This window comes from Camelus ferus, chromosome 7 (genome assembly GCF_009834535.1).
Source record: "Camelus ferus isolate YT-003-E chromosome 7, BCGSAC_Cfer_1.0, whole genome shotgun sequence".
NCBI lineage: Eukaryota > Metazoa > Chordata > Mammalia > Artiodactyla > Camelidae > Camelus > Camelus ferus.
In genome coordinates this window covers 15,131,015-15,157,272 of record NC_045702.1, presented here as the reverse complement: position 1 = coordinate 15,157,272, position 26,258 = coordinate 15,131,015, and the positions used below count along the sequence as shown (strand labels likewise).

At 43.4% G+C, this 26,258-nt stretch overlaps 1 protein-coding gene across 3 annotated transcripts in view; it reads left to right on the top strand.

Annotated features, from left to right (window-relative positions):
* Window positions 1-3,421: 3,421 nt before the first annotated feature.
* Window positions 3,422-26,258, top strand: part of DGKI (diacylglycerol kinase iota) — a 397,841-nt gene continuing 375,004 nt past the window's right edge. For 2 of the 3 annotated variants that reach the window (XM_032483435.1, XM_032483434.1), the window contains exon 1: window positions 8,097-8,548. In XM_032483435.1, the coding sequence (XP_032339326.1) occupies window positions 8,133-8,548 (416 nt within the window). In that variant the 5' untranslated portion in view covers window positions 8,097-8,132. Of the gene's footprint in view, window positions 3,507-3,601; window positions 3,672-6,663; window positions 6,768-7,262; window positions 8,549-26,258 lie in introns of those variants that run through there. The other variant, XM_032483433.1, reaches the window with a different exon arrangement.

Here is a 26,258-nt window from a genome sequence, read left to right as displayed (position 1 = left end):
CATTAAAGAAGACCTGGACACCACTCATTGCTCTCCATTAACTACCTATGTGACCGTTGGTGAGTCACTTAACTTCTCTAGCTCTCAGTTTCTTCATTTATGATACGAAAGTTGGGGAAAGATAATCTCCCAAATTCCTCCCAGCTCTGATATCTTATTATTGCTGTTTTTATTTGTGAAAAATATAATTCTAATAATTCAGATAACTTCATTGCTCATGACACGCAAGGAAAATGAAAACAAAATCAAATTTCTTTTGACTCCACGTTTCATGTTCATTCTTAGGAACAACCATCCTAGTCTTAATGATCTTTCCCAATAGTATAAAAATTCACCTCTTTGCTGAATTAAAATGTTTTATACCATTTATTTAAATTAAATATCTCTGTTTATATTCCCAGTGATTCTAAATCAAAAGTTTATGATACTTCTGTTTCTGGTAGAGGTATGGAAAGATATTTTTGAAAGAACATAGTATTTAATAAAATAATATTTATCATCTAAAATATCTTAAAATTATTATAACAGTATAAATAATTTTGAAAAAATTAAGTCATTTCAAATCAATTATTTTTCTACTTGTACACTCCTTTTCTGTCTTATATACCCAAATTTTATGTAGTTTCAATGATTATGTTATTCAGCTTTATATCCTAGTGTTTTCATTTAGCACATTATCAGCAATTTGTATGATAATTTGTAGGACCCTTAACTATTATTTTGGGGGTCTGCATAATATTCCTTCAATGGACATTGAAAAATTTACTTACTTATATTCCTATTATTGATCTGTTAGATCACTTCCTCATTATTATAAACAATTCTACAACAAATATTTTCCTTTACTTCTTACCTGGGATTTTTACTTAATATATATTTTCTGAAGTGGGATGATTTGATTAAATAGTAACTTTGTGAATTTCCTAGTTAATTTTGGAAATTATTCACAAAATACAATTCTGGGGGGCTACAGCCCATTCATTTTAGGTTATTATGAATATTTCAATCAATATATTAACTTTTTCTAAATTCACTTTTGCCAACTAAAAGTTAGGAATGCACTTAGCTGCAAGCAAATAAAAAAATCCAGTCAACAGTGGCTTAAACAGATTGGAGTTTAGTGTTCTCTTGTGATAAAAAGTCTAGTGGTAGATGAGCTGTTCTTGACCAGCAACTACTCAAGGAAGTCATCAAGGACCAAGGCCCGTTACACCTGGCTTTTCCATTCTTAGTAAATGATTTTTGTCCTCATGGTTGCAAAATGGCTATTACACGTGGAGGTGGTGAATTGAGGAAGGAAGGGCAAAGGACTGAAGGGGCATATTATCTTACTGTACTAATAAAACACTCTCCCAGAAGCCCCATCTGGTTATTTTGGCTTAAATATCATTGTCCAGAACCAGGTCACATAGCCACACTTCACTGCAGAGCAGTTTGGGAAAGAGAGTATTTTATCTTTTATATCTCTGTAATCTAGGAAGATGAGGGAGAAAGGGGACATGAATGACTTTTGAGTAAAAATGCTATGAGATCTGCCACATGACTTTCATTCCTTTCAGTAAAAAAAGAGAAAGGAAATGGTTTTCATTTATTATAATTAAACAGTAAAATCTGTCAGGGAATTTACTGAATTGTATCCATCTTTGAATCTGCAGCATCAGCATAGTGCTTATATAGGAGTGGCTCAATAAATGTTAGTAATATGTTGAAAAAGGAAAGATATGATCTCTGGAAATCAGGATGGGTTAATGAAAAAGTCACATTACATTAGCCTCATTTTTTTGAGAGGGTTTCTGGTCTAATACTTTGGGGAAATGCAATAGAAATATAGTAGCAGACATAGCCCCTCAACTGAAATTTGTACACAAATGGAGAAATGTGCATTCAGTAAAAGTTCAACTCAGTGCTTTCATTTGGATTTTAATAACCATATGTTTAGTACCAAGACAGCAGAGAGACAGAGTGAGGTTCTAGTTCTTCTCTGATGAGTCGCTAGTGCCTAGAACAGTGGATACCACATGTAGACGTTCAGTAACAGCCTGTGAAACAAACAGTTGCCAGCCGGGATTGAGGTTTCTAGGACTGAGGTTTCAGTGCATTCTGATCCTGACCTTATCTTTTTCAGGAAGTTTATCGGCAACTTCGCAGTGTACTTGCAGATCAGATCTGCTCTTGATAGGGAAGCAAGAGGGCTTGTGAATGCAATGAATGACAGACTCCAGATCGCTGAGACTCTTGGATGGGGAATTGACGGTCAGAACACAGCATTAGGAAATTTAATGAAAATAAATGTTAATTCCTTCGAATTGGTGGGCCCGCAAACCTGCTGCTCAAGTACAGGGAACATTGCAAGTTATGTGATTTCTTTGGGGTGTGCCAACAGATTAAGAAATATAAATAAAAAATGAGGAGAACTTTTTGACATAGCCTGTTGAAAATGACTTGGTTGTCTTAGAAAGTAATGACTCCCCATAATTTCAGTTGTTCAGTGCTGACAAGGATCCTGTGAAGTGATCCTGTGGCAGTGCTGTGCATGGATGAAAGGGTGGACTGGATGGTTTTAAGACCCGTTCCATCCTGGAGAAATAAGAATAGCTCTGTTTTAATTTAAATCTAGCTTAGAGACTGCCCGTGCTAATAAATTTCTATCAATTCCTATCATTAGAACCTAAAAGATTTTTCTCCATCTTAATTTAACAGGCTCCCACTGCAACTTTATATTTTGTATGGCAAAAAGCCTGGGAATCTTGGGTTTAACATACAGTCCTCTCCTTCCCTTATTGGCCAGTAAATTTACAAACCCAGCACCTTCCTGACTGGCCCTCTGGTTTTCCTTGTAGGCAAATGAGTGTTAGATAGCAGTTTTTTCATACATTCAACAAACATTTTTTTTGTATACCTACCATATGCCTAGTACCGTTCTGTTAAACACATTAACTAAGAGCTTAAGTTCTAATAAGAGAAGAAAGATAAAGAAGTAAATAGACAACACAATTTAGACAGTGGGAAGTGCTATGAAAAAAATAAAACACACAGTTTTGTGTCAGCTGTGGCTGAGAAGGGCATTTTAGGGAGTGTCAGGGAGGCTTCTCTGAAAAGGTGACATGTGAAGTAGTAAGACCTGAATGAGGAGAAGAAGCAGAGGGCGTAGGAGCCAGTTTATGTGCCCAGTTTAGGGGCCAGAATGGCTTGGCCCCTCCCACCCCCACCCCCCTTGTTTCTTTGTTGCTTAATGGAGAGCCCCCACCATTGACACCGGCATTGCCTCATATCCTACCTCCGCCAGCTCTCTCAGCCTCCCCCAGAGGGCTGGACTCCAGCACCGCCTCCATCGAGATGGTATTGGCAGGAGACTCAACAGCTTGGTGCTCAGGCCCAACTAGTCTCTATTTTTAGAGTTTCCTCCCCTCACTTCCAGGAAGGGCTGAGGAGTCCTGCTGTGCCGCAGGATGCTGGGTTCCCTAGCAGCTGACCTAAGGAGCCAGTGATACAACCTGGAAGTAAGGGTGAGTCAATTCCCTGAGAGACAGACTTAAACCCTGAGAGACAGAAGTCAGGAGACAGGAAGAAACTGGCAGAGAAATTCCCCTTCCTCCTGCAGACAGAATGTTCCCAGATACAGTGATGATGTAAGTTCTGTCTGGACGAAGTTCTGGTGACCAGGCAACCAGGTATGTTTATCTGTGAGGATGCAGCCATCTCATACTCACCACTTCGAATTTATTTTCCCTCTTTTTCTACCTTACTTCTCTTTTCCTTTCATAAAGTCCTGGTACTACAATTCTCCATAAAGCCTTGGCTTATAAGCTTTGCCTGAAAATCTGTTTTTTAGGGAATCCACGCAAAAATAACACCATGCAAAAACTTTAGGGTAGAGCCACAGTTTCTGAACTGTGCATGGAGGTGCTCAGGTCTGTGCTATGAATTCACAAGGGTATTGCAAGATATTTTAAAATGTCAGGGGAAACAGTGATATTCAATCTCTTAGACACCATGCAAATTACTAGCTCAAGGTAGTTGACAGTTTCAACGCTGGATCTTGCTACATTTTTTCAGTGACATTATTATCTTGGCAGAGCGGGGTTTTCAGTGCTTGCTCTGATAAAAAGCAGTGCCACGTGAAAATCAGTGTGGAACAGGAAACGGGAGTGGTGGGGTAGAATATGATTCCAAGGTTTGAGAAGTTATGCTGTGCCCATTACTAGCCCGTGAGTAAGTAACTGGGGCTATTTAAGAGTGAAATACAAACATTATTTTTTCTTTTCAATTTATGTGTATCTTTCTTAAACAGCAACTGAAGTTGTTAAGACACACATGCTTATTAAATTGTTAGCACTTGATTATCTAATAAACCTAAATGCTAGGTTTTTCTTTTGGTCTAGAGGTGCCAGGAAAAATAGTTACTAAGATGATGAGGATTCTGTGAACTGAGAAGGTTTGGGAGTTTTGGAGGTCAAGCATTCCAGGCATTAAAAGAAGCAAGTGTAAAGCTTGTAGAGGCAGGAATAAGCTTACACACAGCAGCTCAACTCTGAAAATTTCCCTTTCTTTTTTCCTTTAGTGACAGTATTTTCCAAAGCTCTATTAACCTTAGGTTGGTCTATAAATAACCTAGATCCTAAATGGTGTGTGTGATTGTGGTTTATATGTATTACTTGCTTTCTAAAACAAAACAAAACAAAACAAAACAAAACAAAACAAAACAAAAACAGGATTCTGTGTTAGTCCCTGAGAATTCCTGATCACTACATACATTTAAAAAAAAAGTGAGGTATAAAGTCCTCTTTATTACTGGTCTTACAGTTCAATCTTAATTCTAAAATATTTTTTCTTCTTTCTTTAAAGTTTCATGCTTGAAGCCTTTTTTGATCAGGCTTAGAATTCAGGAGATTCAAGTTTGGTGTTTAAGACTGGGCTGATACCTGTTTTAGACTGAATAGTAATTAATAATAGAAAGATGACATAAGGAGCCCACCTAGTGGGGCATGGCTTTGGGTCCAGTGATGGAGAGATTTTCCAGGGAAAGGCTGGGAGCAGAAGCAGCGTGTTTCAATAAACTGAGAGAAGCTCATTTTCTTGTTTATGTATTTAACGTTATTCAGAATCATACAAGAGGCGTTTTAAAACCTGAACTTCAATTTCCTTTCATGTGATTGGAGTGATTTTGACCCATGCTCAAGGATTCCACTTTTTAGATGCAAGGTGACTAAGAAGGTGAATGAAGGTTGCTTAGTGACCACTGGAAAATAAGAAGGAAAATAAATTGTTTTAAAGGATAACTGATATTTTAAGTAACTTCTCAGAAGGCCATCCCACAACAAGAATTCATCTGTCTCATGCTGGAATTATTTGTGTTTCTTAGGTGTAGGTTTCTCTCATTCTCTCTGTCTTAAATTCGAGTGCATGCTCAGATCATTTTTTTAACCCTATTTTCCTTTGTTTAGCAGTCCATCTTTCTTGATACACTCTTTAAACAAACAAATACACACCTGATTGTTCCAGTTGGCTTTCCTGTTAGCCTGGGAGGCAGACTGTCTCCTGGCGGTATGTATTGATTTAATCAGGCAAAACTCAAGATTCTAGCTAAGGCCATTCAACTCTGACCGAGTGTCACTGTTTCCTTATGTATTTTTTCTGAGATACTGTATCTGTAGCTATCCTCTTGTGTGTGTGTGTGTAAATGGTAACATACAAAGTACTCTGAGCCCTGGGGTTTTATAAGTTGTATTTTTGAAATAGTTTTATATTAATATGTATCTGTTTGCCTTCTTCCTCGTAGTGGCTACAGATAATTCCATTATTTGGGTAAATAACACATCAGGTAATTAGTCCTATATTAACAAACATTTAGATTATTTTCAGCCTTAAATTTTTGATACAACCACAAGTATATCAGATAAATTCCTAGAAGCGTAACTGCTAGGTTAATTAGATTGGCATTTCAAATATTGGTCGAGATTTCCAAATTTCTGAATCAGAGAGACTATACCAAACTACACCAACAATTTGAGAAAAATGTTGGTTTTCCTAACCCCTCACGAATACCACTGTTTTCAAATTATTTATTCTTAAAAATGGCATCTTATAGTTTAAAATCGATTTTGTTTAGAAACAAGTGAATTTGAGCATATGTTTATATGTTCAAAATTTGTATTTCCTTTCTAAGTCAATGAATACTTAATGATCGCCTACTATATGCACAATTGTTATACTGGAGATATGGTGGTAAAGAACATATAGCCTCCACATACATGTGGGAGAAACAGACAAGTGACCAACAGTTACAATGGTCAGTTTAGTATAATGTGCTGAACAGATACCTGCTGCAAGTATACCCATCAAGTCCAGAAGGATATCAATGGAAGCTTGTGGGGGGAGAGGGGAGACATGGAAATTGTAATCCGATGGTGGTGTAGTAGTCAGGCTAGTATTAGGGATGAGAGGAGCAAGGAAAAGGAGGTAGTGGACCCATGCATGCAAAGATGGGAGCAGAGAGGGGAGAGAGCATCTGGGACTTGTACATAGTCCAGTTCAGAGCAGCACTCTCAGGATGGTATGGAGGGGAAGTGGCAAGGCTGGTACACCACCCACTAACGTGGCCTTGAAAATCAATTAAGAGGTTGTTTGAACTTTGCCCTAATGACAATATGATGTAATTGGAAGACTTTCAGGTAGAGGATAACTTACCAGAAATATCTTGGAGGTCGAGCTAGAGAATTGACTGGAAGAGGTACGAGGAGCAGTTAGGAAGCTGTCTGGTAATTCAGGTAAGATAACATTTCCTTGGTATTAGCCACACACTAGATATTCTTGTATCTGTAATAAGCCCTGACCATTGGCTTATTATAAGGTACATATGAAGAGAGTTACAGAATGTGAGTTGGGAGAGATCTGAGGTATTTTGTTCAATCTCCTAATTCTAGTCATGAGAAAATAAAGGGGGTAAAAAAAAAAAAAACCAAAGCAACTAGTTTGGGGTCGTGCAACACCGACCTGAAATTCTTCACTGGTCTGGTTCTCTCCTGGCACGTCTTTGGACGCATCTATCTTGGTTACTACACTTAGCCTTAAGTATGAATCTTAATCGTGTTGGTTGACAGCAGTAATTCTTGAGTGGAAATTCCTAATTTGGAAAACTGTCTCACACTTTGTAGCACATCATTCAAACCTCACAGAGTTTTTTATAATCTGAGAAACAAAACCAGAAGTCCGGTGGACAATTAAATCTGCAGATACTGACTGCAAGTTTATTTGTGTTTCAGCAGTGGGGTCCGGAGAGGTTGGAAGCCCCTCCTCGGGCGAGCTCGTCCTCTCCTCCCTGCTGTGACGCGGCAGCAGCACCCAGCAATCGCGTCCTCACTCTGCCTCCTGGATTCTCCAGTCTTTCTACTTCACTGAGGGGCCTTGTGATCCGGTTCAATCTATTATAAGCTGTTTAGAAAGCGCCTTTTATGTGTAAGGAAGGCGCTGGGCTGGAGGATTCAGGGATACAGAGGCCCCTGAGAGAGGAGGAAGGCGCTTCTCCCGCATCCTAAACTTGACCTCCTCCTCACCCCTTAATATACCCTGCGCACGAACTGTCTCCCAGGTTCGCTCCGACCACGCTCCCGCTGCATTCCCCTCCTTTCCCGCGTAGGGCGGATTTTGCCAGGCTCCAGCTCTGCATGGCCGGGGAGCTGTGGTGGGGAAAACGCTGCCCCGGGCATCCGGCATCAGGGTACAGGGACCAAGGTGGGCGGTATGGCTCCCGGGCGGGTCGCCTGGGCAGTGCACCTCTTCCTTCCTGGTCTCGACTTCCTCGTGTATTAATCGGGGCGCGGCACGCTTTCCTCTGAGTTTCCCTCTGGCGCTCTCCTCTCCTGCTGCCTGTGTCCGCGCCCAGCGCCCCCAGCCCGGCGGCTCCACATCCCTTCCCTTCTGTCCACCTCTCTGGCGACCTGGCGCCTCAAGGCAGAGTTCAGGTTTGTCCCTGGCTCGTGCTCTCGATTTAGGAAAAGGCCAGGGGGGCGGGAGGGCGCGGGTTTGCAGGCGGGAGGGAGAGGGGAGACGGAGGGAGGTGGCCTCTGATTGGTCAGGGAGGGGGAGTGGAGGCACGGAGTTTCCCACAATGCCCCGGTGCGGGGACGCCGCGGATGGATGCTGCGGGAAGGGGCTGCCATTTGTCGCCCCTGCCAGCCGCGCGCGGACCTGCTCGCCCTCCTGTGGTCCCGGCCGCCGTCAGCGCCGTCCGCCGGCTCGGCCTCTGCAGCGGCGCCGCCTCGGCTCCCTCCGCGGCCGCCGGAGCGGTCGCCATGAACCCCAGCTCCTCGGCGGGAGAGGAGAAGGGGGCGACGGGCGGCAGCAGCGGCAGCGGAAGCGGCGCCGGGAGCTGCTGCCTGGGCGCCGAGGGCGGCGCGGACCCGAGGGGCGCTGGAGCAGCGGCGGCGGCAGCGGCGGCGGCGGGGGCTGCTGCCCTGGACGAGCCTGCGACCGCGGGCCCGAAGGAGAAGGACGAGGCGCTGGAGGAGAAGCTGAGGAACTTAACTTTCCGGAAGCAGGTCTCGTACAGGTAGGCGCGCGAGCCCAGGCAGCCCGGAGACAGGTGCCGCCGCGGGGCGCGAGAGCCGCTCCGCGCCGTCGGAGAGGCGCTTCCACAGACTCGGGGGCACCTGGCTGGCTCTGAGACTCTCTCTTTCACTCTCTTCCTCTTTCCCTCCCTCCCCCTCTCTCTGCTTCTCCCCCATCCCCCTTTGTGGGGATGTATATTCACTTCTTATCCCTTCATTCTGGGCTGAAGGGAAGCTACGTGCGCCTGGTGTTCCCCCTCCCCCCGCCCCAGCAGGAGACAAGCCTGGGTCCCTGAGGTCAGAACAACAATAAAAATGCGTGCGGGGTCGGGGGAAAAGGGAGGGCACATACAGAGACGCCAGGTTTTCTTGAGAGAAGTCCTCAAAGTTGTCCCTAAGTCGGTGTCACCCTCGATCACTCCCCCTGCCTTCCAGATTTCACTGGATGAACCTTTGGTACTAACTTGAGTGCTTCAGAGCAAAGGCAGGCAGGAAGAACAGCGCTATATCCTGAAGAGAAATCCTTACGGAAGTTAGACCTGCATCGAAATCCCCCATTAGGGAAGAGTCGTTGTGAATCCGTGTCTGTAGATACGCAGCAGGCTGAGGTGCAGGGGGATCGGGTCACACGTACACGTGCCCTCTCCCTCTCTCCCGGGTGTGCCCAGAAAGATTTCTTGGGGAGCCTGCTGGCAAGCAAGGAGTGAGGGTGAGAATGGGGCCATGCTTGCCCCTGGGATGGACATAGTTGCAAGACAAGGACAGTGTGGGATGAATGACCACCAAATGACGATAAAGGACTACCCCGAATTGTGTCAGGATTCAAAAATGAGAAATGAGGATTCAGTGGGTTCTCTGCTCCCCCCTACCCCTCATCCTCAGGCAAGAATAAAGATACTGACAGGTTTGAAGAGTTTTGGAGACTACCCTTATTGCTTGTTCATTTTAAAAGTTGAGGTGATAAAAAGTGCAAAGATTTGCACTTGCTCAGGCTCAGAGTATTTCTTGAAAAGGGGTCAGTAAAAGCATTCCTGTGACCCTCCTCCTTTTGAGTTGGCCAAACCCATATAAAGTATTAAGCCTGTCACACCATGTGCTGTTATGTAAGCAAAAGCAGATGACAGAGGTGTGTGGGTTTGTGAGGGTGTGTGTTGTATTTCTGGGGGCGTGTGTGTGAGTCACTGGGATCCCCGTAGGCATGGCCTGGACTGGAGGCCCCGGTCACTAGGGCATGTGTTCTGTGTCTAAGGGGTGGCTTCTGACGACTCCGAAATGGTCTTCCCGGGGAGGGTGTTGCTGCTTCGTCCGCGGTGTGCATTTTGTTCACTGTGCGTTGAGGGAGTTTCCCACCTGACTTGCTCTTTTAAGTTACTCGTGTAGATCAGGACAAAGTGGACCTTTCTCTTTATATTTTTGGTTTCTAAAAATAGACAGGCAGTGGAGAGTAAGGTAACTCTAGGGAGGCATGCTAGGACACAGGCAGCTCTACTTCCTAGTTATGATGGCCTGTCTGGCCCTTCGGGGACCAGGGACCATATTCAGCCTAATTTAGGAGCTGCAAGTTGGACAGGGGTGGGGGTGGCTGGTTACGTGAATCGCATTGTGGGTCTGGGCTCCTGGGCCCGGCAAACAAACGTTCCTGTGTCATTGGTATTCATCAGACTCCTCACTGGCTAGGGCTACAGAGCCAGGGTTTGCAAGGGAAATCATTTCAGCTCTCCTCTTGCAGGGGTCATTCCCAGAGCCTCTGTGTCGGACATGGGTACTGGTGGGGCTGTGGCTTTCTGGATTGCACACTTACACGTGCGTGTGTAAGGGTGTACACATACAAATGTGGATGTGGACCCAGACACAGTGTTTTTCTCTAGAGAAATAATAACGTTGCATCTGCCTTACAATCCATAGAGGGGGATCCTACTTTGTGAACATCATTTCCTTTTAAAAAAAGCCTTAACAGTCTCCAAATCAAGAAACTTCCTGCTTCAGCATCACCTCAGGTGGCTGGTTAAAAATGCCCACCACCCCAGGCTCACAAAATCAAAGTCTCTGTGGGTGGGAGTTTGTAACAGGCTCCTCAGGCAATGCACAAACACACTAACAGCTAAGGATTGCTGCTTAGTTTTTTCTCCCAAAGGCTAAAAAATTGATCTTTGAACTCATAAGCCATGCCCAGCCAAACAAGGCCAGGCAGTCCCAAAGTCAGAGGAAAGACAGAAAAGGTAGGGATTTCATCTGGCAAGTGTTTGTCCTGGGCAACCTGGAGAGTGCCTCCGGTGGATGATGATGATGATGATGGTTTTTTTTAGAGTCCACCCCGTCACCATGGCAGCCATTCATGCTGGACTCAGATGTGGCTGGGCCTGGCCATTTCCCTGGTGGGTTAATGAATGATCTGTAAGGAAATAGCAGCTTTGACTTGGAGTTTGGCTTTGGCTCCTCAGTGAGGAACTCACCACCTCACTTCTGGGGGGCACCCAGGATGGTGACTGGTGCAAGTTAATGGAGAGGGGTCAGAAGGACTTCACAGAATGGAATCAGGGTTCAGGTAGGGTGTGAAGAATGGCTGCTGTGGAGGGAGGACCATTTGAGGTGGAGAAGAAGAGATTTGCAAGTGGTCAAGAATGTCTTTTGAAGAACATGGATATTTGCAGAGTGACACTTGACAGGAAAGAAGAAGGGGGCTTGGGGAGAGGGTGTGCGCGTGCGTCTGTGTAGGGGGGTCTCATCTGCTCCTTCTGTTGCTAAGGAACATATAAGCTGGGGTTTAAAAATAAATGAGGAGTGGGTGGGCATATGCAATGACTCCTGTCTTTTTAGGAACCAGAGCCCTTTACAAAAAAACCTTTAAATAACCGTTTCTGGAGGCAGATTATTCATTTTGCTTGACTTTTACTTTGTTAAGTAAAATAAACTCCTTTATATACCCCTCGATTTCCCCTCATTATCTTCTCATTCCTTTTTTGGGAGCCATTTCTCCCATGAGAATTTTTCCTTTATTTCGGATTCTGCTCCCCTAGAGCAGAGAGTCTCTGTAGACCGTGAAGCTGAAGGTTTCAGAAGGCAGTGCAAGTGAGCTGGTACTTTTCTCTTGAAATTACTACTTCCTTTTTCTTTGCAAATTATGGCACTGCAACAGATACATATGTGCCAATGACTGTATAATGTGTAGGAACTGGTTTTTTTTAACCACTGTAAGAATTCCCATTTAAGTCAGTAAAAATTAAAAAAAAAATCTTTTAGAAACACACAGGGGAGAGGAAGGAGAAGGCAGCTGATGTTCGTTGTTTTCTGTGTCCAGGGCACTGTGCTGAGTATTACTGTATGCTATGTCTTATTTACTCATCATGACAGTCTTATGATGTGATTATGGTTATTACGATTTTATAGGAAATGAACCTGAGGCTGGAGCTTGGACAGGAGGCAGCATTTAAGCCCAGATCTGATTCTAAATGACATTCTCTTTAGACCACATCATGCTTCCCTAAACCCTCACTTCTGGTTTGAGCTCTTTCCTTGTGTGTCTGTGTTCACATGTTTGTGTGCACTGTGAGCAGTCCTTTCACCTCTTCCGTATGTACCACAGGTCATTATTTGTTACCTCTTGTATACGTTACTCTTCGGACTGTGTTCCTTTGGCTGTGTAATTTTAAGGAGCTCCTCTACTCTTTCAGAAACAGAAATGAATATAAATTCATGATCACCAGGAAATGTATTGGTTTTGCTTCTGAGAGCAAAACCACCTACATGACACCTGCCATCTCTACGAACATACCCATGTTTGAGTTTTATACGCCTTTTAATAAAAACTATGCAGGTGTTGTGTAGGTGAACCTAGATCCAGTGGAGAGCTGGCCTGTCTGTGCCTCTTTGAGCCGCACAGAATACATGATGGAGTGTGATTTTGCTTGTAAGGAGGACTGGACAGTTACCATTACCTATGAGGTGTTGATGCCTGTGCTTCAGTTTCTCTCCTTATAAACCATGATGGTAGGACCAGAGCCTCCTTAAAGAGAGTTTTTGGTATGAGATAAAAATAGCAGCAAAGAGCATTGAACTCCTTAGTTTATGCTACGAGGTAAGAAGGGACTGTTATTCTTTACAGGTGGAGAAGCACATGGCATTTCCGTTTTGTGTATTGTCCTGCAACGCAAGACTGTGATTATGGGAAAGACTGTTGGGGTGTTGAAAGCCAAGTGGGAGAGAACGGACATTGTCCTTCCTTGCATGGGAATCAGTAGTGTATGGGGGGAAGTTTTCTTTTGCTGAATGTCAGTGTGCATCATCCTCCTTGGTAAATCAGTTTTATTTATTTTATGTTTTAGTCTGTTTTATGCCTTTGCTTGGTATTTAGAGATTTTAGGATCAGATAAAAACCTTGGTTCTAATTTGATATTTCTTTCCACAGTAATTACTGAGGACTTGGCTAAGTGTAGACTTTCTCAATCGGGACACACACTAGGCAAGACTGTGCTTGAACCACTGTCCAGAGTACCTAATCTACTCTAATTCATCTTTTGTCAGCTTGGTGTTTACATGGGAGGGTGACAGCTCTGGGTCCTGTGGCACCAGGGGATGAGGACGCTGACGGGGGCTTTGCTGATACTCGTTTCTGCTGTGGCAGCAGCGGCATTGCTTGTAGCGTCAGATTGAGCTGGACTAGAGCTGGCAGTTTGGAACTCTTTACTCTCTAATCTGAGAAGATGAGGACTCTGAATGAGGGCCCAGGTAAGCTGCACCTTCCATGCTTTTCTGGGCTGGGATCTGGGATACCCATTCCTTCCCCAACCTTGAGGTGTCCTTGAAGTGGGTTCAGAGGCACTCACTCTGAGACCAGAAGCATCTGGAAGGACCCTTGTCTACATGTTGGGCTGTGACATTTGCTTTCTCACACGAGTTTGCATTGGAAACGCTGATCCTAATTGGTTTTTTTTCTGAGACCCTGTGGTTGCAGTGAGGATAGTGGTCACTGCATTAAAGCTGGTATGTGAATGGATGACTGAGGGAGGAGGTAAGGAGCAAAGCAAAATCTACACTGTTAGGTCAATTATGCTCCCTTGAAATTGAAGTTGCTCAGAAGAACTATAAAAATGGACTAATTTGAAATTGTTTAAACTGGTTGGAACTGTTTGAACTATTGGAATCGTTTGAACTGGTTGGAATGTTCTGCGTATTGCAAGGCATAGCAAACCAATGCAGTGTAGAAGATTAAAGAAATAAAAACGCCAAGCTATGTCTGTTTGCACATAACGCTCCCATAATTCATTCTGGCTTGTTCTTCAGACAAACTTGTCCTTAGGCTGGAACTCGAAAGGGTCCACTTAACTGTGGTAGGTGAACGGCCTGTCCTTACGTGGTGCTGTCAAACATCTGTGCTAAGACTGAATTGTAATTTTCTGTTCTGGGAATTAGACTAGGATCTGAGCCTGGCGCATTCCAGCTGGTCTTGGGCGTGTTATGTCGCTCCTCTGAGGCTCATCATATTCATCTCTAGAATGGGGTCATAGTGATACCAATCACTCTCCGAGGCTTGTTATGGGAATTGAATGAGTTACTTTAAGTCGAGGGCTCAGCACAGTGCCTTGCACAGAGTTGACTTTAAATGACTTATTATCCCCCGCTAAGTTGTTAGCTCCTTTGAGGACAGAAATTGCACCTTATCATTCGAATCTCTGAATCTTGTTCTTATTGCTCAGTAGGTGTTGGATAAATATTTATTGAATGAATGCATTTAATTGCCTTCTTTAAATAAACTACTGTGTTCTTCATTCCCTGTCCATCGCAACTGGGATTTTTCCTTTCTACTCGGAGAAAGGTCTGCCTTTTTCTCATTTACACCTTGTCCAGCAGCCCAGGACTGTTTCTGTTTACAGCTTCCTTTGTGACTACCTGCATCAGCCATTCAGCCAGCTGTTGGCCGCTGGAGCAGGGTGGCAGAGTCTCTTACTTAACCAGCTATTTGCAGCTTGTCAGAGAAAAGGCCTTAATTTGCCTTCCGAGTGGCACTAATTAGCTCTCCAGCTCTGTCTGTCTCATCCCTTTCCAAGGGGCATCATTGATTTTCTCCTCAGGGAACTTTCTGTTGACATTTCCTTCTGTGAGTAGAACTTGGAAGTGCAGAAAGGTGGCTCCCTCTGTTCCTGGAGTCTGCCCCACCCAGCACCCCGGCCTGGCACCCTGCCAGCCCGGGGTTACACCTCTGGCCTGTGATCTCTATTACCTCACTCAGTCTCTCCTTGCAACTCATCTGATTGACTTTGGTGCAAAAGTTATTTTAGGAAGAATTCCTCAGTCAGTTTCATGACTTGAAACCTTTATTTTGTTTTTATCTTGTTTAATAACAAAGTCTTTGAAAAAGTACTGGTTACTTTTTATTCACATGCCACATCAAGCTCTTGAAGAATGGCTGGTGAGCTCCCTGACATCCAGTGTTTGAGACAAGGTAGCATCGGCACTGTTTGGGTAATTTTAGGAAAACATCAAACGGTCAGGTGGGTGTGTGTTGGCTGAGGGAGGGGGCTGTGGTTGGGTAGAGGTGGGAAGAAGGGTCTTTGCAGGTTACTTTTAATGTTCTTTCCTTCCAGCCCTGAGACTTTGTGTGCCTTTGAAATGGAGCAAATCCTGTTTTTTTTAGAGGCAACAGCTTTTAGATGTGGACTTCTGTAGTTCTTGTGCCTAATCTCCACGGGTTGTGCTCAAGTGGAGAACCGCCCTTCGATTTTGAGACTCATATATAATACTCTGATAAGGAACCAGTCCCAAGTTAAGCGGAGGGAGGTGGGAAACATTCAAAGCTTAAAACGGTAGTAATGGAAACTGCAGTCAAATCTCATTATTCTTACTCTTCAATTATATGAGAGACAGAGTAGAGTAGTGGTTAAGAGCCCTCGCTCTGAAGCCCTGCCTCCTGGGTTCAGTCCTCTACCTCTGCCTGCTGTGGGGTCATGGGCAGGTTTCTTAACCCCTCAGTGCTGTAGTGTCCCTGTCCAATGATAATGACACTAGCACCTACCTTGTACGATGGCTGGAAGGTTGATACCGATAATGCCCCCATCACAAAGGAAGCGCTATGCATGTGTGTGTTAGGGTGGTGCCATCCATGCTTAAGTCCTGTTAAAGAGCTGATTTCATTTATTATTCTTCAAATCATTAAACAGTCATCAAATGTTGGCAGCTAGTGATAAAATTATTCCAATAATATGAAAATGAGGTAGATATAAGCTTTGGAAACACAACTTACAGGTTTTGGCTCTCATGAAGGTACAGAATAGGTACTTTTCCTTTCACAACTTCTTAAAGAATAGTTCACTTTTACTAGAGGATATGAAGAGGAGAAAGCTGCTTCTGGGTGCTCTGGAAATCGGCTCAGGCAGAAGGCCAAAGTCGGAGAAGATAGGCACAGCGTGCAGCACAATCGGGGAGCAGGGGCCCCCACGGCCCCTGGCCGTCCACACGGTAACTGGCGTCTCGGAGCTTCCCAGTGTCAGGAATAGATAAGTAGATAAAGACAGGGCTTCTAGAACCAGAGTTGTCACCAGGGACCCCAGGACAGAGGCTGTTTCTCTTCTGGCCTGACTCGGTGATGTCTTCTTTGTGTGTGCGGACAGTGGCTGGCTGCCGCGTCCTGGCAATCAGAGGAAAAAGCTTCCTAGGTGCTACCTGTCCTGATTATTTCAGAGACGGAAGGCTCGGCCTTCTGGGATGTTCCGTCCATTATGTCAGCCAGACCAAACAACAGAATTTATCTTTTTTTAAATTTTAGAAGATTATTAGAAATTTGTTGAACAAATAGAACTGGCTCAGGATTGTGAGGTAAGTATCGAGGGAGTAAATCCTTTTTTTTTTTTTTTTTTTTTCAAAACCCAAAGAAAAGGCAGTTTGGTTGCTTTTGTGTATCATGTAGCTCTTCAGGAAATAGCCAGAAAATAGACTTCTTGCAAGGGCCCCAGAACATTTTTAAATGTGTCATTCCTTTGTATATAAGCTGTCAACATTCTTTGGGAAAGTAAATTTTTGTTTTAAAAATACTTTCAAAGCAATTTGTTTAAAGATTTAAAAAAAAAAAGGACCTTTCTTAAGCTTAAGTGGAGCAATTGGAAAGGGTTCCATGTTTCACTTCCAGACAAACTTCTGGAACATTCTTCAAACAGAAAGGAGTGTATTCTCATCGCTGTTCTAATGTATGTGACAGGGTTTGAGGCAATCTCTGACAGAGGCCACACCCTGGAGAGGTTTTTGAGAAGAGAGCCTGATTTAAAACATTTTCTTCCTTTTAAATTGGCCCCCTCTCAGTCAAGAAGCTGGGGCATATTTGTGTCTCTCTCCAGTGGAAGCACTGTTCTCAGCATCTGAAGTCAGACAGGAAGCAGAAGAACCTTGAACCCCAGAAGCAGCAGAGCACAGAATTCCCTGGCAAAGTGAACGCCCATGGGGCCACCTACCTCTCTGGCCCACCCTGCCTTTTCTCCCAAGGACCAGAAGGCAACAGGCATCACTGTTCTTGGCCTGCCCAGTGGTCTCTGATGGACTGTTCCCTGAAGCCACAAAGGCAGCCTGGGTACTTCCAAAGTTCTAAGGGAAGGAAAGGCTTTTTCTTGGCTCAGATTTGCACTGCAAGTGTAAATTTGCTTATCTACCTATTTGTGAATATTAATCATTGTAAGTTACTGATTATTAAATGCTTAATCTGTGTCAAGAGCTGCTAAACATTTTATACCTAGTATTTCATTTAACCCTCAGTTAAGTGGGACTATTGTTATTTCCATTTTATAAATAAGGACACTGGGACTTAGAGTTCAAGCAACTTGCCTGAGGTCACAAAACCGGGTGAATGGCAGAGTTCAGATCTGTGTCCGTTTTGTTTATTGCTTCCCTAACGCAGTTTTCCCCTTGGTTCTTCTTTACCCTTTCCCGTTTTCTGTGTGCAGATAGCCCTGTTTCCACCGTCTGGTAGTTTCTTAGACCTAAATAGAGGAGAGAGCTGGGTGCATCTTAGTGGGCCCGGCCAGTCCTAACACAGGACAAGGAAGAAAGGTCTTAATCAAGGGTGACTGGCTGAGAACAAGAATTCCTTTCCTGTTCAAGCATAGACTCAGCTCTGTGAATAGCTCCCTGCTACTGGCCACTGTTAGAAGGCCAAGATTGAGCTCTCCTCGGAGGTTCTTTTTAAAGCTATATGAATTTTCCATTGCACGAATGGGGGCATAAGTCCAGTTTCCTGGGGTCAGGAAATGATTTGCAAGGATAATAGCCCGGTTCTCCTTGCTTCCAATTCTGCCTCTAGTACAAGACCTTGTGACTTGCTGTAATCAGAGTGAACTTGAAGGGAGGTGGGTAATAGTATGACGGCTTGGGGTCCAGTGAAGTAGGTAGGACCAATTTATGTGCACTTTGTGTGGCTGAAATGGCATAGTAGGTACCATTTGATTTTCTTTTTTAAATAGTCTAAGAAGAGTTGAATCTTTCACTTTTGACTGAAGGGCATATTCAGGCTGCAAGTACTTGTAATCTACGTTTCTCCATAACAGCATTTTTCAGAATTCGTAAGTATATGTTCATGTGTGTAGGTATAGACACCTAGAAAGTTCCAAAGCATCATTTAAAAAACCTGAGTCATTCTTTCACATTTGAAGAAAACCTGCAGAATTTCTTAGCAAAATAAATCTCTAGTTCAAAAATAAACGTCAAAGCTATTTAAAGATTAAAACAGAAGCTTTCTATGAGCCAGTGCAGAATTGTAACAAAATCTAAGGAATTTTTTTTTCACAAAGGACAAATTTCTGGAGATTTCTTAAATTGTTAATACTGACTAAATTTAGGTAGTCATAATAAAAATGTATGTGTCGCTTTTAGAAACCTACTTTCACATAATTAATCTAATTTTACCCTTGAAACAGTCTTAGGCAACAACTAGAGCAGGTCTTGTTTTCAGAGCCTGTGTACAGTTCAGGGAATAGGCATGGCTGCTGAGTGCCTGCCCCAAAGCCACATGCCAGTGAGGGGCACCCCCAGGCTTAGTCTAGTTTTTGGGTCTGAAGTCCCATGTTCCCTTCACTTCAGGGCACTGCCTCATTGGCCCGCTCTTTGGAAAGATAGTTCTCAGCATTTCCTGTTCATTAATTTTATTTACTTGAATTTATCTCAGTTGTTAATCACAATGAACAAAGTTGGATTCCATCACTGGTTGGCATACCACATCCATGCTGCATTGACCAGGAGGGTCACACAGTGAAGCCACCAGCAGTGGTGGTGTATGTTTAATACCCCTCCTACCGGGGAAAAAAGCTAGAGAACGGTTCAGGTGCTTCCTTTGCATTAGTTGCTAAGCAGCAGCCATTTCATTGTAAGGGAGATTCGGCTCAAGTAATGACATAGGTATTCCAAGAATAGCATTTCATTTTTACAGCAACTGCATTTCACGTCTCCATATAGCATATGTTCCTGTGGCTCAGTGATTTTGGAAGGAATAGGGGCACCTTAACGCATTTGTTGAATATATGGAGAAAATTCAGTAGAGCTGATCACCTGATAGCCAAAATCCCATGTCCTGGGACTAAGAGTGAGCAGCAGTTTTAAGGATTGGGAAGTATCTCCAGAAAACACGACTGCTGAACAGGTATGTTTTTTGAGGCCATATTTGACATGAAGTGGTAACATCTTAATGGAATACTCTGGCGAGTTGGGAATTCTGTTTTTTGAAGTAATATGGCATAGAGCAAAATTTGGTTGTAGCTAAGGAGTTGGACTGTGGCCAAGATTTCATTGTATTGAGATTTTGTTGGCAACTCAAGGCTTTTAAAAATGAACACAAAAGGCAAATGATGGGTAGTGTTTCATTGCTTTAAACTTTTTAGTATTTTCTAAATTTTCCACAATTGCCATGTATCCCATTGGTAGTAAGAATAAATGTTTTTAATAAAAACATTAAAATAGAAGACGAAAGAAATTACTGTACAAGTTTAATATAAGTCATGGAGTTTAACAGGAAGAAGGTATGGATATAGAGTAAGATATGCATTGAATGTCCTTATAGGTATGTGTGTAAAGGGGAGATGTCAAAGTACAAAGGTGTCTGTGATTTATTTTTTTCCGGTTGCAGTATCTTTAAGGCTATGAGTGGAAGCCTGTGGTCCCACCTTTTCAGGCATCTCTGCCGTCTCAGTTCCAGCTTACTTGTATGTATCTAGACAAATGTCTTGTCTCCAAAGAGCTACTTCCCGGGAGTTGACTTTGTTGTCTTCTAAGAGTGTGCTGCACACCACCATTCCCTTCATCCCTTTTGCCAAGCCCTGGGAGGGAAGATACCTCTTCCTGGGAGTGGATGGGATGCTTGGAAGCTGGTCTTTAACTTCCAGTAAATTGCCCTCCCATTTATGGCAAAGTGCCTCTTCCAGGAATTAAAAGTAATGTTCGGAAGAAATAACACATGGATGAACCCACAAATGGTGAACGGCTATTCCCACTGTGGTGCTGGGTTCGTTAACGTGGTTGTTTTCAGCATCTCTCCAGCAATTAGTGCTTCGCATATATTTCATTGTGTGCTTTTTACAATTACGCGAAACAGCTTTGGTGAAGCAGCTCTGACGTTCTAGGAACCCATTATCCACATGGGAAAATTGAGTCAAGAAGGACCAGGGAGAAGAGGACTAAAGTCATTGACTTTCTGTCCCGGCCTGAAACCACAGACGAACAAGATCCTAAGTGTCTCTCAGAAAAAGCATATCTGGCTTGGATCGAATTTCAGGTTAGTAGGGAAAATGACTATAAAAAAGATCAGGACATAAATTTCTTAAATTTAATATACAGTGGTTATTTAAGTGAACGTCCTTGTTCTTAGTGAATTCTTAGAGCTCTTAGTGAAGATGTGCACAATTTACTCCCAGATAGTTCCACCAAAAAAAGTATGAGTGGGGTACATGTACACACATAGGGAGCAAGAGAGAATGAGAATATACGTGGCAAAATATTAACAATTGATTAATCTAGGTGAGGGTGTAAGTGTATAAACATTTGCTCTACTATTGTTAAACCTTTCTATGAGTTTGACATTTTTCAAAATAAGTTGAAAATAAAGCAATTTAGAAAACTCAGAAAAGCATAAAATAGAAAAAAAAAAAGTCATCATTCAGAGATAACCTTTCTTTACATTTTGGAGTATTTCCTGCCATTTAATTCTATGACATGGTAATAGGCTTTGTGAAAACCTTAAGTTCATCTCAAAGGAGTAAACATTTGCCCTCACACTTAAAATAGTAATATATTTTTTTTTAATAAAAAGGAATGTACCTTAAAAAAAAAGAAAAAGTGTCTCTGGGACGTCCTCAGTAGTGTACGCTCAGCATTTTTAATACTAGTGTCAATAATAATAACAATAACGTTTATTGAGGCCTTACTGTATGTGCCAGGAACTGTGCTGAGTGCTTTGCATATATTATTTCAGTTAATTCTCACAACAGCTTTATGAAGTAGGTGTTATTACAATCTAGTTTCACAGAGGAGGAAACTGAGGCACAGAGTCATGTCTCAGGGCCTCACAGCCAGCAGTCGGTGGAGCCGTGATTTGAATACCAGAAGAACTCCCTGGCTAGTGCACGCCCGCATTTCTCTGCGCCGTATCCCAGGGTAAATGTATAAATGTGCCCTGTTTTCCCTTTGTGTTTCCCCTGTTGTGTGCAGTCTTGCGGGATCATACATCACGGTGCCGGCACTGTACCAGGGAAGCCAGTGAGGTCTTTGGAAGCTGTTGCAGGCGGCTTCCTCTCACCACCTTGACTCCACCTTAGGGCATGTGACATGAGCTTGGACACCGGACTCCTTTGGGCTTGGCCTCTTAGGGGACTGTCAAAGGAAGTGCCAGTTTGTTCGTTTCCATTAGCAGTGCCCTGGGAAGGCGCTTCCTGGTTCTGGTCCATGCCAAGAGCAGATCTCCAGCCTTTTTATTGAACTGTAGACAATCCAGCATCTTCCCAGTGAAATTCCTTTTTGTTTAAGTTAAACCAGGGTCGGTTTTTATTGTTTGCAACTAAGAAAACCCCCAAAACAGAAAAACCTAACTGATGAAATATCCTTGCAAATGGTCCACCAGCCTCTACTGGTGAATGTCTTCTATGTCAGGAGTTCTTAACTACATTAGGGAGTTACCACTGATGAGTTCTAATTGTTACAGAAAAAAATTAAAGTATTATCATTTAATGCATATGTAGCATGAATTAAGTACTTTGCATCTCTTTTTTGTTCTCTTGTTTAATTGTCCCAACTCTCTGAGTTATTTCTATTTTGTATATTCAGATGAGGACATTGAATCTTACAGCGGGGAAACAGTTTGCTTCAAGTCAAAGAGGTAGTAATTGATGGAGTCAGGATTCAGACTCAGTTCTATGTCACCCAAAGCTCACATTTTTTCCTCTTATACCATGCTGCCTTCATGTTGTGTCCAAAACAGACTCCTTTACTTTTTAAAAAATTTTTATTTTATTTTTTAACACCTTTATTGTGGTATGGTTCCTATACAGTAAACCACACATATTTCAAATGTACAATTTGATGAATTTTGATAGATGTGTACAGCAATGAAACCACTACCACAATCTAGATAGCTAATATCTTGCTTCTCCAGAGGTGCAAATTTTCAAACTCCCAACTTATCCCTTCCCACCCCCTTTATGCCCTGGGAACCATAATTTTGTTCTCTTTGTCTGTGTAGATTCTTACTTTTTACCTGCTGGCATTAGTTTCACTTCTGGGGGATGTTCAGGATAGCCCTCTGCCTTTTTCTGTATGATAGGTCTTCAGATATTTGAAGTTGGATATCACATTTTTCTTTATCCCTCATCTTTAGACTAAACCATCTCCACTTTTATTCTTCCCTTATTTCTTATCTAAAGGTGATTTTCAATCACCTTCACTTTTCGGGCTATTCCCAAATTGATAGCGTACTGGTTTAGCCATGGCCTTCATTATAAGAATTGAGCAGCAAACCAAAAATGTGGTCTAATGAGGGCTACCACTGGCACATACGGTGTCTTTGTTAGAATTAGAAACAGGTCTCAAGTCTGGGTGGACAAATTCACAAAAATCCTCCCTTCCTCCAAGCTCTGTCAGCCAAGAGCTAGGATTTAGCACACGATAGTGGGTGGCACTGAGGCAGGATTTCAGTCTCCACCTGGCCCTTGTCTGGATGCCCCAGTGCAGGACACAGCCTGCACAAGTGTAGGTACGGCTCTGGGGGCCTTAGTTCCTTTGCTGTGGCCACTGGTTGCCACGAGTATATGGATGAGCATGGGTGCAGGCCAATTGCTGTAAAACTCATTCCAAAAGCCAGGTCTCCAGGCTGCCAATTCAACAAATTACTGATGACATTTCCAGAGTTTTGCTTAGGTTGCAGACATTTCACTTAAGATTTGTCATTTCAGCTTGGCTAAATGTTTATTTGGCATGTTTCATATTTATTTCAGACACCAAACACCTCTAGAATGTTCAGGATTCCTCCTTCCTCCCTACCTTTATTTTTCTCTTCTTTCCTAAATAAGAAAGGGAAGATTCCCTCTTCAGTATTATTTACTACTATCTCCGTTTTTCAGACTCATGCCTGCACCATCCTCCCCTTGACCCTACTGCTGATGGAGAAATGCCTGTGGTCAGCTCTTCTAAAAGCGGCTGAAGCTATTTGTCTGAGAGGTTTGGGTGAACTTTCTCTTAGTGAGTCAACATGGAGCTGATAAAGAAATCCATCTGTGCTTTGGCTAAACCTGTATTTGATGGTCAACAAGATCACGCCTTTTGTCCAGAGGAAAGCATTTTGCTGTTTCGGGGAGGGCTCTCCTGCATGGTGGACGTGAGGAACACATGCCAGTCAAGAGCAGTCAAGTAAACTATATTCGAAATCCAGTTCCTCAGTCATGCTAGCTACACATTAAGATGCTTTGTCGCCATCGGGGGCTAGTAGTCACCCTATTAGACAGTGCAGGTATAGACCATTTTCATCACTGCAGAAAGTCCTATTGAATTGTGCTGCTTTGAGGGATCAGTGTCAAGGGACTGATTTATCAAACCTACAGAAACCTCCAGCCAGTCACCCTTAAAGGACAACCTTGAATGACATAGTTCTTGAATTAAGAAGTCTAGTTCCGTAAGTAAGAGGTTATACTTTAGAGGTGTGACTGGGAAGGGGAGAGCATGGCAGACAGGGAAAAGGGGAAAGTCATGCTTGGGGGCCCCCATCATCCTGCTTGTCGTTGCTCCTCCCCTCCACACTGCAGTGGTGACTGATTTCCGTAAGTGTCGAGATGGGGACTTTGTCTCCTCTTTTCTTTGTAAACTGAATCTTCCCCTGCATTGCCAGACTTACCCAGCTGTGTGAAGGAGGGAACACGTTCTGTGACTTTTGGGTGGGATGGCTGTTTTGTCACTGAACATACTTAGCTCACCTCGTACTAGTTGCGTTTGGGGGTTGAGAGCAGGGTGGGGGAAGAGCTGGACTGCTTCTCTCTGAGTAGATTTCTGAAATGGGGGTGAGGGCATGGCCCAGGACGCAGGGAAGATACTTGGAGTATGGACATGTAGCTTCAGGTGCGGCCCATGTCACAGAAATTGCTTCTTATGTCCTGTTTTATTCTCAACATTAGTTCCCATCATGTTCAATAAATATTTATTGTAAATTCACCAGGGAGGCATGGAAGTCAAAGCATGGACTTAAAGCTTTAATGTGGCTCACCTGGGTCCTAGAGGAAAGACCTTAGGAAGTGATGAAAAGAGCTTCAAGGACAAAGCAAAAACCCCAGGAGACTCCTTGTGTGTTTGTGTGAATTCTCTCTGGTGCTTTGGACTGCCAATATTGCACACAAGGGTGTTCTAAAAATAACCCGAGAAATGTGCATCCTCTGCTGAAAGGGAGTGAGATAATTTGTGAGGATGATGAGAAATGGAAAGGGAGAGAAGCTTTAGAAGATGAGAAATGAAATACATGAATCTCATGGTCTCTGAGGCTCTCCCACGCACTGAGTGCTTTCTTTGAAGTCTTGATACTGAAAATCAGGAAAAAGTACTGAAAAAAGTGGCACTGGGAGAAACATTGTTTTTTTTTTTTTAACTTATGTTTTATAACACAAGCAGTTCCCTGGATAAAAAGCTTACCTGTTTTATAAGAATAGTTATGGAATAGTCGCTGTCTGTGCAAAGCGCTGTTTCAAGCTCTCAGTGAGGAATCCAAAGTTGAGTAATACCTGATTTCTATCTTAAAGTTGATTCAAGTTGCTTATAAACTTATTGGGGAAACAAAAAATGTATTGAGGGCCTACTGGGTGCTAATACTGTGCTAAGTGCTAGAAATAAAAAAGTAAGAATCTCTGTTATCAAGAATGTATGGTCTAGTGAGGGAGAGAGGCAATGAATTGTCCTGTAACAATACCGAAAGATAAATACAAAGATGGAAGGCTGTTCGGGGACAGGGTGTGGGAGGCCAGAGGAAGGGCATGGAAAAGGATCGTCTGGAGCAGGAGATGGTTAAATGTGCCCTGAAGAAAGAAGAGGAGGTAGCTAGGTAGAGAGCTGAGTGCCTTCGTTCATACCACTGATTCAATGCAGAAAACAGACCCTAAATTCTAAATGGCACACTGGAAACAGAATTTCAAAACAAAGTCCATTGGCTTCTGATCTCTTTTTAAGAGCCCTGGAAATCGATCATTTGAATTTCCTGAAGGAGGGGAAGCTTTAAACACCACCTGGAAACCCATGCATAAAGGACCTTTACTAGGAGTTCTGTCTACTCTCTACTTGTTAGTCAGCAGCTTAAACAAAGGTAAAGAGCAGACTTAAAGTGACCACATGACCCTGTCTGGGTTGTAGGAACACAGAAGAGGGGAGAGTGGTTAGTTCCGATTGGGAGAAGTTTTCTTGGAGCATTGACTTTGAAGGAGGAGATGGGGCACAGAAGGGCAAGTATGGAAAACAGGCCAGGCAGCGGGAGTTGAATGAGAAAGGATTCAGTGGGTGGAAATACATGATGTACGTGGGCAGCAGTGCAGATCGTGGAATAATTTTGCTTTGCGCGTGGAGATATGCAGTGGAAGATCAGGCGAGGAAGGTAAGTTACACGTTCTTTACAGAAGGCCTTGAGTACCGTCAGAAGACTTGGATTTTGTAGCTGAGAGAGAGCTATCAGAAGTTTGGGAGCAGAGAGGTGATGCTCTGTACCAAAAGTGGGGAGGCCCTTGTTCTCAGTGGATCCATTGCCAGGACCCCTTCTGGAGCCGCTGTCCTTACTGCAGACGTTGGCACCCCACCCCCACCCCCGGGCCCTGCCACTCCACATCCAGAGTGGCCGGGAACTTGCCTCTCTCCCCCAGGGCATGAAGAGAGAAGGGAGACCCAGTTCTCTCTTCAGTGGACAGTGGACAGTGGACAGTGGACAGTGGACATGATGGCCAGAGCCGTGCTCCTCTCCTGCCTCTGGGACAGTAGGAAGGAGGAAGGAGGAGAGAGGATGGAGGGTGAAATCTCAAACTCATGAAAGTTCAGGGCAGACTGAAGAAGGAGAATGTGAGATGTCCTCAGAGTCTGAACACAAAACTCCTTTTTGCATAAAGTAGTGTAATAAGTGGTTAGATTTGACGTCATTAATTAACATCTTAGCTAAACAACGTTGTCCTAAGTTCAAAACAGGTAGAGACACAGAACATTTGGGAATTTGGCTTGTCTCTGATCCGGGCTCTTTCTCTC